The sequence below is a fragment of the Meleagris gallopavo genome, chromosome 3, assembly GCF_905368555.1.
Source record: "Meleagris gallopavo chromosome 3, MGAL_WU_HG_1.1, whole genome shotgun sequence".
NCBI lineage: Eukaryota > Metazoa > Chordata > Aves > Galliformes > Phasianidae > Meleagris > Meleagris gallopavo.
In genome coordinates, this window is record NC_139406.1 from 60431648 (window position 1) to 60443896 (window position 12249).

At 43.9% G+C, this 12249-nt stretch overlaps 1 protein-coding gene and 9 non-coding genes across 10 annotated transcripts in view; 1 reads left to right on the forward strand and 9 right to left on the reverse strand.

Moving 5' to 3' along the window:
* Positions 1-1018: 1018 nt before the first annotated feature.
* DNAJC5B (DnaJ heat shock protein family (Hsp40) member C5 beta) overlaps positions 1019-12249 on the forward strand; it is a 35014-nt gene continuing 23783 nt past the window's right edge. Inside the window, exon 1 of the mRNA XM_010709020.3 lies at positions 1019-1125. Coding sequence (XP_010707322.2) covers positions 1019-1125 — 107 coding nt within the window. The remainder of the gene's footprint in view (positions 1126-12249) is intronic.
* Positions 5629-5701, reverse strand: TRNAA-AGC (transfer RNA alanine (anticodon AGC)). The gene has a single exon. It is a non-coding gene; the product is annotated as a tRNA-Ala (tRNA).
* TRNAY-GUA (transfer RNA tyrosine (anticodon GUA)) lies at positions 6028-6117 on the reverse strand. The gene is given in 2 exon segments: positions 6028-6063; positions 6081-6117. It is a non-coding gene; the product is annotated as a tRNA-Tyr (tRNA).
* TRNAA-AGC (transfer RNA alanine (anticodon AGC)) lies at positions 7204-7276 on the reverse strand. Its single transcript has one exon. It is a non-coding gene; the product is annotated as a tRNA-Ala (tRNA).
* On the reverse strand, positions 7491-7580 carry TRNAY-GUA (transfer RNA tyrosine (anticodon GUA)). Its single transcript is given in 2 exon segments — positions 7491-7526; positions 7544-7580. It is a non-coding gene; the product is annotated as a tRNA-Tyr (tRNA).
* On the reverse strand, positions 8632-8704 carry TRNAA-AGC (transfer RNA alanine (anticodon AGC)). Its single transcript has one exon. It is a non-coding gene; the product is annotated as a tRNA-Ala (tRNA).
* TRNAY-GUA (transfer RNA tyrosine (anticodon GUA)) lies at positions 8919-9008 on the reverse strand. The gene is given in 2 exon segments: positions 8919-8954; positions 8972-9008. It is a non-coding gene; the product is annotated as a tRNA-Tyr (tRNA).
* TRNAA-AGC (transfer RNA alanine (anticodon AGC)) lies at positions 10062-10134 on the reverse strand. The gene has a single exon. It is a non-coding gene; the product is annotated as a tRNA-Ala (tRNA).
* TRNAY-GUA (transfer RNA tyrosine (anticodon GUA)) lies at positions 10462-10551 on the reverse strand. Its single transcript is given in 2 exon segments — positions 10462-10497; positions 10515-10551. It is a non-coding gene; the product is annotated as a tRNA-Tyr (tRNA).
* On the reverse strand, positions 11605-11677 carry TRNAA-AGC (transfer RNA alanine (anticodon AGC)). Its single transcript has one exon. It is a non-coding gene; the product is annotated as a tRNA-Ala (tRNA).

A 12249-nucleotide genomic window follows, 5' to 3' on the forward strand; every position in this document is an offset into this window, starting at 1 on the left:
GTAAATAATATATGAATAACAGCAAGATAGTATTTCTAGCTCAGCAGTGAGAGGGGTGAAAGATCAGAGTGGGTAGTCTTACCGAACAGAGCAGGTTCTTAGAAATTCTTCTTATATCTGGAGTTACAGCTCACTTTTAGACTTTTTCTGTCATCACTTGTCAGCATTTAGAGAAAGATGCAACATGGAAAGAAATGAAGAGGTTGCAGTGAGAGTTTTGCTGTAGCAAGTCTGCCAACAGAGAGATGCAGTTTTCTCTTTATGAACCATAGTTTTCTACATCTGGTGTTTTAAATTATGTTACACATAATTTACATACATATACAAGTTTCTTCATGTCATTACCTAGCATTAGCTAGGTTTGCTTTAAGAGATTTGGTTCCTCAGATCCAGAAGGATGAATTATGAATGGCAAGCAGGTAGCAGAGCCTATTTGGTGCAGAATCACTTGTTTGTCTGCTTTACCTCTGAGACACCTGAAGAAAGGAATGGTAGATCTGAAGGGGACTAAATCTGTCAGCCTGTGCTAAGCTTTCACTTGCACTGTACATTAAGGTTACCAAGGTAGATATATAGGCAGCTCATGAATTCTGACCAAATTGTTGTATTGTAAACCATGCTCCAAAAAGGATTGGATTCTAGTTGACTTCAGTATTTCCCATACATAAGATTGCAATAAATAAAACAACATACTCTATTAAAATGAGATCACTCTCTTACATGTCTAGATCCAGAGTCATTTCACCTATCCTCAGGCACATAAGTTGGCACTGCAGTCATCCTGAATGACTCCTGTAGAGATATTCCCATCTGGGGAGGTATTCCCCATATGGGGAATACTTTGAAATCTCTTAAGGAATGGAGAGCAATTTAACGGAAGTTTCATTTTAGTTTTACTATCTTGTAAATTGTATAAGTAATTTTAACTTCTTCTAAGCAATATTATCCATATATACTCACAATCCCTGCTATTTTAAATTCTATTCCTCATTAGCAGCTTTGGTAATGCACTATTAATATGGCTGAACAAAGGCAACGTGCTTTGTCGACATCAGGGGAAGCATTATATGGAATCCTGGCCCTAGAGAAGGGAGCAACACATGATGAGATTAAGAAGTCCTACAGGTATGTAAGACATGTTTTGAAAAGTGTCTAAAACAAGCAACTTTTTTTTTTCTTATTTCAATTAAGGCAGTATTCTGCACTCCCTGGGAGTATCCTCCCACAGGAGTTACAGAGCTAAAACACCAAATGTTTTTGCTAACATTTTTATATTTAGCATCTTGTAGTGGCAAAACAAAATTATTCTTAAGATCGCGATTTCTTTCTTTTCTTACTGCTTATTTTACTTTGGATGTGTATGTGTTCGTACTTCTTCTTGAAGTTTTTCCTTTTTGAACTTAGCTTCTGCTTTTGTGGGATTTAATGCTTGCCATCCTTTAAAATGCTAAAATTGTCAGCAGTTGAAAAGCTAATGTTGATTTTAATATGTCATCATTAAGTTGAGATTGAAGTTGCCAACCAGTTAAATCAATGGCAAACAGAAATGCTTGCTTCTGAGTCATTGTGTAAAACTGCAAAGTAAGAAATTATCCACACTCAGCAAAGTTCCTTCTTAAATTAATCCAACATACTCTTCAACATTGTATTGTTATACAAGTTATTACCATAGAGTAGTTCATTATTTACACGAAGGGAAGAAAAACATACTGGCGGTAGGAACCAGTATAACAATTTACATTTATTTGCCACAACACTTGACAAAGAAAGTTTATGCATCTGACGCACATAAAACAGTAAGCCCTTTTGAGTAACTTGCACTTCAGAATTCGTTGTTACAAGTCCCTTCTCCTCTGTGAGATTGAAACGATTCAGAGATGATTCTCTTTGAACCCACTGAATTCATCCCAAAAGCAACCTGTGCACTTTATCTTAATTGCTTGAATCCAGACAAATGAGAGGTCAGACTGTTACTGTTGAAGAAAGCAGACCATGTTTGTAAAGCACAACCTTACAATAGCACATCAAGTTCTTGTGTTAACACTTTTTCCAGAAGTATGTTGAAAACTGAAGCCTATGTGCAAAAGTGCGCAATGATTCAAGGACAACACTAAGAGATAAACAGATTGTACTCGTTGTATCTCATCGTTAAGCAACAAATAAAAAAAGCTGGTAACATACTTGATTACAGTATGCAAAGACTTTGAAAAGGAATAATGTTAGGTGCAGGGGGGTTCTTCAGTTTATGAAGAGAGACATAACTAAAACCAGCTGTATGGACTCTAAAACCAATTAAGCAATAAACCAAAATGAGGTATTTGATTAAGTGAGTGTAACCAGCAGCTGAAACAAACTGGCAAAAGAATTTCTCTTTTGAAAAAGAAGGGAGGACTTGAAATAAGTTTCACTCAAGCAGAAGTTATCGATATGATGAAATGTATTTTATTACTGATATTTAACAAGGCGTAGAAGTAAATCCAGATTTTACAGGTCTTTTTGCTCTTAAATCTGTTCTGCTGCTACTAAAAGAGAAAATGTCATCAGTGAAATAGATGTTCTTGACATCAAAATATGCCAGGCCTGTATTTAGAGACTTAATAAATATAGTAAAATGTCTATTATACCATTGTAAAGGACATTATTCATTGCAGTGTATTAGTGAACCAGCTTCAACACACTGTCAAATATAAGAATATATTTGAACTGAAAAAGAGGTTATGATACAGATCTTTCTGCTTTATTGTTGTATAATCAAAGGATGTAAAGATGGTAAATAGTCAATGGATATACAGATGGTGTATACATATACATATATATATATATCCAGCAGCTTGGCTAATATAATTTATACTGGAGTAATGAGAGAAAGTCACTCACCCTATCCTGGGCTCACAAGATGAACTCCAATGGAGCGGATCTCCAGAGAGATCCTTCCCCACTGGCAGTCAGCTCTTAAATGGGTCTAGGAGAGTTGGAGCCAGGCTCCACCCCTTCCTGCAGCACAGGTGATTTGCCTTCACCTGTGCTCCTGTGGCTGACTCATTGCTCACCTCAGGTGATCAATCAGAGGTTCAGGCCATGATTCAGCCGCCCCATACAATTGTTTAGCTTGAATTTTGCTGGGACTCTTTTTGAACAAATTGTATCTCTCTGTTTCCTAAAAAGCATGTGTTCAACAGAAGCAGGAACAGTAATGAACAGCCAAACTGTGCACAGCAGAAACAAAACTATATCATGGTTCTGTTGTCTTGCTTAACTATACCACTGGGGGATAAACTTACTACAGTATCAAATTCACTCATGACTTGCACCTCCTGTGTCCCTGTAGTACAGCCTAGCTGCAGAAACCATCTCAAACTTTGTGCTTTCCTGTTGCTTTTCTTATTTAATATTCTGGAAAGGAGGCCTTCTTTAGTCCCCAAAGAAGAGAGTTGTCATGGAAGAATGTAGAATGAAATTAACTTTGTTTGATGCTGAACATGAATACGAATGATTTACACAACGATGTGTGGTAAAACTGACAGTAGTGCTTTATCCATCTTTATTAGTAATTATAGCAAAAAAAGGACTGCTTCTGACTAAAGTGGAAATGTCAAAGGGATTCACTTTTAATGAAGTAGCTGTAAATATTTGCAAGATAAAATGATGAGTCAGTCTCACAGATTTGCTTTAATTATAGATTAATTTATGCTAATCCAAAAATCTGCTGCTGAACTGGTATTCTTTAGTATAAGGTATGAAACCAGCAATACCTGATTCTGAGTTTCTTGCCATTATTAATTAAGTCAGTATTAATCATACTACCACAGCCCAGGGCAAAATTTACTTTTTAATAAACATGACAGAATTACCTCTCTGTGCTTTTATTTGGAGTTTGGCACAATCTAATTTCTCAAGCAGATAACGCTAACGGGCTTTTAATCAGCAGAATTTCAAAGGAGATCTGTGTAACTTCAGTTCTCTACCCAAAAAAAAAAAAAAAAAATCATCTTTAGAAAAAAAAGGCATAATAACTTAAACTGTCCATTCACTTCTGCTTTCCAGTCTGACAGTGAAGTAGTATGCAGAAGGACATGCTATTTCCTGTTCTCTCCAGAAGCTTGAAAAGACCCAGTTTTGAAAAGTGAAAGCATAAACTGATCACAAGTTCCACTCAAACAATAGGCACAGTACATACTGTTGAAGTAAAAGATATCACAGGTTTTTACGTTTTTAATAATCTTTAGGCAGTTTCCCTAGACAGTAAATCCCAAAGTGACAAAAATTCTGCATTTGCAGGGAAGAAATGCAGAAATCCTAGACCTTTCTTACATGACCAGAGCATTGAGAAAAAAACATTCCTTAATACTAAAGCACTCAAGAGTGCTGTAATGTATGAAAAACTATAAAGTAATTTTTTCCTACAAGATTAATATATCCATGTATAATACTATTAGAATAAATTAAAAAGGGAAGGATAAAATGAACACAATGCAAACTGAACTGCAATGAATATCACAAGAACTTTAAGACATAGAATACTAAGCCTACAGAGTAGTTTAAAGCTACAAATATTCAAAATCTTGACAAAGAAAAATAAAATATATTACTATTAGTAAACAAAGAAAAAACTATTCAGAAAGTAAATGAATTTTGATATTTCCAAGATAAGGACTTTCTTGGATGAAGCAGTAATAGGAAAGAAGAAGGCAAAAAAAAAAATAGTGTGACTCGTGCTATGACCACATAGCAAAGGGTTTTATTATTTTAGCTGCTACTAAACTCCAAAATAAAAACTACATAAAAACCTCCTTCTACTGTAAAACCACAAAAAATATAATAACTATATCCCTTCAGTAATAATCATGCCCCATTCTATTTCATCTTCCTGCCAGTCAGAACTCAATAGACCTGGAAATGTCCTTTCTATAACCACCGTAAAATCAAAAGGGACCAGCACAAGGAAAGTCCCCAGACAACCCTCTCTTCAGACTGAAAAAGGAAACTCCCCTGACGAGATAAGAAGTACAAATTAATCTTTCAACAAGATATTATTACAAACTAATTATCTCTCACAAATAGCTTCCTTGATCAGGAAAGATCAAGCCAAAGACTACTATCACATACAATACAAAATCAAGAAAAAAGGGAAGTGCTCTTGTGAGCACCTCCCCTGCTTCAGTGAGTTGCACCATTCTTCCCACAATTAGCAGAGTAACAGTAATTTCATATTGGATAGGGAATGATCCAATAAGCGGTCCCAGCAAGGGATTCTCCTTTGCACCACACAAACCCGTGATTTCTCCACATTCAGAAAACCTCTGCAGTCACTGAGGTTGTCTCTCAGGGGAAGGGCTGCTACCCACAAAAAAAATCATTCTGGCATGCTCCTCATCTTACTGCCCATCCTTATTCTCACTGTCCATTAAGGCCTGAAAGTAGGCATAGTTGTCCCGCCACCATTACAGAAGTGATGAGGAACTGCAGTGAACCACTTACTTTTCTCCAGACCACATTCTGTATTTCAACAAGTTCCTTCCTCCATCTCTCTTCTTCTTCTGTAGCCCAGCACACAGAGGTCTCCCAATGCAGCTCCAGAGGCCACGGTGTCCATTGTGCCAAGAATGCAGGCATGGGGCTGAAAAGCATTGGAGAATGCGGGCATCGATCCCGCTGCCTCTCACATGCTAAGCGAGCGCTCTACCACTTGAGCTAATTCCCCAGCACACAGCCTCCAACTCACCTCACCTCCCCTCAGCTCTCACCCACATAGCCCTGCACACTACTCTTGCCCACCCAGCACCCTTCTTCACAAACCAACAAACACTCCCAACTTCCAGCTGCTGCTGCTGCTCCCTTCAAACATACAGGTGCTCAACGCCAACACCACCTGCCCTATCTTCTACACAAACCACCACAGAGCAACGTCCTCTTCTCCACGGCCCGCCAGAGCTCCGGCCTCCAATCCCATCAAACACAAGATGCGTGGCCAGCGTTCCAAATGCACCAATGCTGCAGACTCAGTTGGGGCAAGAGCCAAAAGAGCACTCCTTCGAGCCGGAGTTGAACCAGCGACCTAAGGATGGCCGTGTCAAGGGAGCCTACAGTCCTCCGCTCTACCAGCTGAGCTATCGAAGGAATCACAGGGACCTGCCCTGCACCACACCCTTCACGCTCCCATCCCCATTATGCCTAAGGCCATAACACAGCACAGCCATGCCTCTGCTCCCATTCCACACACAGACACGCTCACAACCAACACCCCTGCAACTTCAACGGGACTTCAGGTACTCATCTCTCCAGTAGCACCACTCGAAAAACAGCACAGCCTTCCCGAACACTCTCTACGTTGCCAGAAACACAGGAAACTCAGCCCCAAGAAACTATTCTCCACCCAATCACACACCACTCACTTTTGACCTCTGCTCTGGCACCTCATCATCATTCATCCGCTCTCCTGACTCCTCTGCAGTCTCAGAACAACTGGAAAAATCCCGCACAAAATCCCCATCCCTTTTTTTCAAGCTGCACACTCCATCCTGTGCTGAGATCCTTCTATAGACAAACTCCACCTGTAAGAAGCTTTGGGTATTCAGAAGAGGGCTTTTGCTGCATTTGTAGCCAAATTTCAAGCCAGCCAGCAAAAATAGAGAGTAAACCGCACCTGTGGACACAATTCCACTGCTTTGTTACCCTAATGAGAGAAAGTCAGTTTCTGCATATCTTCTTAACAGCTCAACAATTCAGTGACATCCACCGTTCTTTCTTCTTCTCACAAATTCCAGAGTAGAATACAGAATCCTATTTGCCGGGCAACATGCTAGTGTGTGTTCGCAATAAGGAATTCTGCTTCTCTCCAGAAAAAAATAATTCCTTTTACCATGCCATGGATCGTCCAATATTGATTGATATTTCTTGCAGGGAAAGTGCTAGCGTCCCATAAACTCCCTGCTGGCCATCTAGATTTCTGAACTTTCGGATCTAATGAATTTTAATTGTACATTATAGCACCAAATAGGCATGCTACTCTTGGTACCATTCCCAAAGTATGAGACGATGCTGAGAAGCACTTTCATTGCCAAAGATCCCATTCTGTACTTGATCAAGTTGCCTTCAGGAACTCTCTCCTTTCTCTGTCGCCCAGCACACAGAGGTCTCCCGATGCAGCTCCAGAGGCCACGGTGTCCATTGTGCCAAGAATGCAGGCATGGGGCTGAAAAGCATTGGAGAATGCGGGCATCGATCCCGCTGCCTCTCACATGCTAAGCGAGCGCTCTACCACTTGAGCTAATTCCCCAGCACACAGCCTCCAACTCACCTCACCTCCCCTCAGCTCTCACCCACATGGCCCTGCACACTACTCTTGCCCACCCAGCACCCTTCTTCACAAACCCAACAAACACTCCCAACTTCCAGCTGCTGCTGCTGCTCCCTTCAAACATACAGGTGCTCAACGCCAACACCACCTGCCCTATCTGCAGACTCAGTCGGGGCAAGAGCCAAAAGAGCACTCCTTCGAGCCGGAGTTGAACCAGCGACCTAAGGATGGCCGTGTCAAGAGAGCCTACAGTCCTCCGCTCTACCAGCTGAGCTATCGAAGGAATCACAGGGACCTGCCCTGCACCACACCCTTCACGCTCCCATCCGCATTATGCCTAAGGCCATAACACAGCACAACCATGCCTCTGCTCACACACAGACACGCTCACATCCAACACCCCTGCAACTTCAAGGGGAATTCAGGTACTCATCTCTACAGTAGCATCACTCGAAAAACAGCACAGCCTTCCCAAACACTCTCTACGTTGCCAGAAACACAGGAAACTCAGCTCCAAGAAACTATTCTCCACCCAATCACACACCACTCACTTTTGACCTCTGCTCTGGCACCTCATCATCATTCATCCGCTCTCCTGACTCCTCTGCAGTCTCAGAACAACTGGAAAAATCCCGCACAAAATCCCCATCCCTTTTTTCAGGCTCCACTCCACCTGTTTCGCTGAGATCCTTCTAAGACAAACTCCACCTGTAAGAAGCTTTGGGTATTCAGAAGAGGTTTTCCATGCATTTGTCAGCCAAAGTTCAAGCCTGCCAGCAGACAGCACCAGTGGACACAATTCCACTGCTTTGTTCTAATGACAGGAGAAAGTCACCTTATCCTTAACGGCTCAACAATTCAGTGCATTTGCCAGGTTTGCCATTCTTTCTTCTTCTCACAAATTCCAGAGTAGAATACAGGATCCTGAATTTGCCGCCTGTGTTCGCAATAAGGAATTCTGCTTCTCTCCAGAAAAAAATAATTCATTTTGCCATGCCATGGATAGTCCAATATTGAATGATATTTTCTTTCAGACAAGTGCGAGAGCGCCATAAACGTCCTGCTGGCCAGCTAGAGTTCTGAACTTTCTGAGTATCTAAAAGTTTTAATACATTAGGCTCCAAACGGGCATGGTACTCTTGGCACCATTGCCAAAGTCATGAGGAATGTGAACGAAGCACTTTCTTTGCCAAGATCCCATTCTGTACTTGATCAAGTTCCATCCAGGAACTCTCTCCATCCTCTGTCGCCCAGCACACAGAGGTCTCCCGATGCAGCTCCAGAGGTCACGGTGTCCATTGTGCCAAGAATGCAGGCATGGGGCTGAAAAGCATTGGAGAATGCGGGCATCGATCCCGCTGCCTCTCACATGCTAAGCGAGCGCTCTACCACTTGAGCTAATTCCCCAGCACACAGCCTCCAACTCACCTCACCTCCCCTCAGCTCTCACCCACGTGGCCCTGCACACTACTCTTGCCCACCCAGCACCCTTCTTCACAAACCCAACAAACACTCCCAACTTCCAGCTGCTGCTGCTGCTCCCTTCAAACATACAGGTGCTCAACGCCAACACCACCTGCCCTATCTGCAGACTCAGTCGGGGCAAGAGCCAAAAGAGCACTCCTTCGAGCCGGAGTTGAACCAGCGACCTAAGGATGGCCGTGTCAAGGGAGCCTACAGTCCTCCGCTCTACCAGCTGAGCTATCGAAGGAATCACAGGGACCTGCCCTGCACCACACCCTTCACGCTCCCATCCCCATTGTGCCTAAGGCCATAACACAGCACAACCATGCCTCTGCTCACACACAGACACGCTCACATCCAACACCCCTGCACCTTCAACGGGACTTCAGGTACTCACTTCTCCAGTAGCACCACTCAAAAAACAGCACAGCCTTCCCGAACACTCTCTACGTTGCCAGAAACACAGGACACACATCCGCAAGATACTTCTCTCCACCCAATCACACACCACTCACTTTTGACCTCTGCTCTGGCACCTCATCTTCATTCATCCGCTCTCCTGACTCCTCTGCAGACTCAGAACAACTGGAAAAACCCTGCACAATATCCCCATCCCTTTTTTCAAGCTCCGCCCCACGTGTTTCTCTGAGATCATTTTAAGACAGCCTCCACTTCTAAGCTGAATTGGCTATTAAGAAAAGGCTATCCATGGTTTTTTCAGCTAACGTCCAAGTCAGCCTCCAGACTGCCCTTGTAGGCACAATTCCACTGTCCTGTTCTCCTGACAGGAGAAAGTCACCTTATCCGCAACATGTTAACAGTTCAGTGCTTTTGTCAGGTTTGCGGTTCGTTACTCGTCTCACAAATTCCAGAGTAAAATGCAGAATCCGGAAATTCCCGCCTGTTTTCACAATATGGGATTCTGCTTCTCTCCAGAAAAAAATAATTCATTTTGCCATGCCATGGACGGTCTCATATTGATTAATATTTTCTTGCACACAAGTGCTAGCGCCCCATAAACATCCACCTAGCATGCTATCAATCTCAACTTTCTGAGATAACTAAAAGTCTTAATAAACCTAGGCACCAAACAGGCACGGTACTCTTACCAGCATTGCCCAGCTGATGAGGAATGTCAACGAATCACTTGCTTGGGTCAGGCCCCACTAGGTACTTGATCAAGTTCCTTCCTCCATCTCTCTTCTTCTTCTGTAGCCCAGCACACAGAGGTCTCCCGATGCAGCTCCAGAGGCCACGGTGTCCATTGTGCCAAGAATGCAGGCATGGGGCTGAAAAGCATTGGAGAATGCGGGCATCGATCCCGCTGCCTCTCACATGCTAAGCGAGCGCTCTACCACTTGAGCTAATTCCCCAGCACACAGCCTCCAACTCACCTCACCTCCCCTCAGCTCTCACCCACGTGGCCCTGCACACTACTCTTGCCCACCCAGCACCCTTCTTCACAAACCCAACAAACACTCCCAACTTCCAGCTGCTGCTGCTGCTCCCTTCAAACATACAGGTGCTCAACGCCAACACCACCTGCCCTATCTTCTACACAAACCACCACAGAGCAACGTCCTCTTCTCCACGGCCCGCCAGAGCTCCGGCCTCCAATCCCATCAAACACAAGATGCGTGGCCAGCGTTCCAAATGCACCAGTGCTGCAGACTCAGTCGGGGCAAGAGCCAAAAGAGCACTCCTTCGAGCCGGAGTTGAACCAGCGACCTAAGGATGGCCGTGTCAAGGGAGCCTACAGTCCTCCGCTCTACCAGCTGAGCTATCGAAGGAATCACAGGGACCTGCCCTGCACCACACCCTTCACGCTCCCATCCCCATTGTGCCTAAGGCCATAACACAGCACAACCATGTCTCTGCTCACACACAGACACGCTCACAACCAACACCCCTGCACCTTCAACGGGACTTCAGGTACTCACTTCTCCAGTAGCACCACTCAAAAAACAGCACAGCCTTCCCGAACACTCTCTATGTTGCCAGAAACACAGGAAACTCAGCCCCAAGAAACTATTCTCCACCCAATCACACACCACTCACTTTTGACCTCTGCTCTGGCACCTCATCATCATTCATCCGCTCTCCTGACTCCTCTGCAGTCTCAGAACAACTGGAAAAACCCTGCACAATATCCCCATCCCTTTTTTCAAGCTCCGCCCCACGTGTTTCTCTGAGATCATTTTAAGACAGCCTCCACTTCTAAGCTGAATTGGCTACTAAGAAGAGGTTATCCATGGTTTTTTCAGCTAATGTCCAAGTCAGCCTCCAGACTGCCCTTGTAGGCACAATTCCACTGTCCTGTTCTCCTGACAGGAGAAAGTCACCTTATCCACAACATGTCAACAGTTCAGTGCTTTTGTCAGGTTTGCGGTTCGTTACTCGTGTCACAAATTCCAGAGTAAAATGCAGAATCCTGAAATTCCCCGCTGTTTTCACAATATGGGATTCTGCTTCTCTCCAGAAAAAAATAATTCATTTTGCCATGCCATGGACGGTCTCATATTGATTAATATTTTCTTGCACAGAAGTGCTAGCGCCCCATAAACATCCACCTAGCATGCTATCAATCTCAACTTTCTGAGATAACTAAAAGTCTTAATAAACCTAGGCACCAAACAGGCACGGTACTCTTACCAGCATTGCCCAGCTCATGAGGAATGTCAACGAATCACTTGCTTGGGTCAGACCCCACTAGGTACTTCAACAAGTTCCTTCCTCCATCTCTCTTCTTCTTCTGTAGCCCAGCACACAGAGGTCTCCCAATGCAGCTCCAGAGGCCACGGTGTCCATTGTGCCAAGAATGCAGGCATGGGGCTGAAAAGCATTGGAGAATGCGGGCATCGATCCCGCTGCCTCTCACATGCTAAGCGAGCGCTCTACCACTTGAGCTAATTCCCCAGCACACAGCCTCCAACTCACCTCACCTCCCCTCAGCTCTCACCCACGTGGCCCTGCACACTACTCTTGCCCACCCAGCACCCTTCTTCACAAACCCAACAAACACTCCCAACTTCCAGCTGCTGCTGCTGCTCCCTTCAAACATACAGGTGCTCAACGCCAACACCACCTGCCCTATCTTCTACACAAACCACCACAGAGCAACGTGCCTCCACTTCTAAGCTGAATTGGCTACTAAGAAGAGGTTATCCATGGTTTTTTCAGCTAATGTCCAAGTCAGCCTCCAGACTGCCCTTGTAGGCACAATTCCACTGTCCTGTTCTCCTGACAGGAGAAAGTCACCTTATCCACAACATGTCAACAGTTCAGTGCTTTTGTCAGGTTTGCGGTTCGTTACTCGTGTCACAAATTCCAGAGTAAAATGCAGAATCCTGAAATTCCCGCCTGTTTTCACAATATGGGATTCTGCTTCTCTCCAGAAAAAAATAATTCATTTTGCCATGCCATGGACGGTCTCATATTGATTAATATTTTCTTGCACACAAGTGCTAGCGCCCCATAAACATCCACCT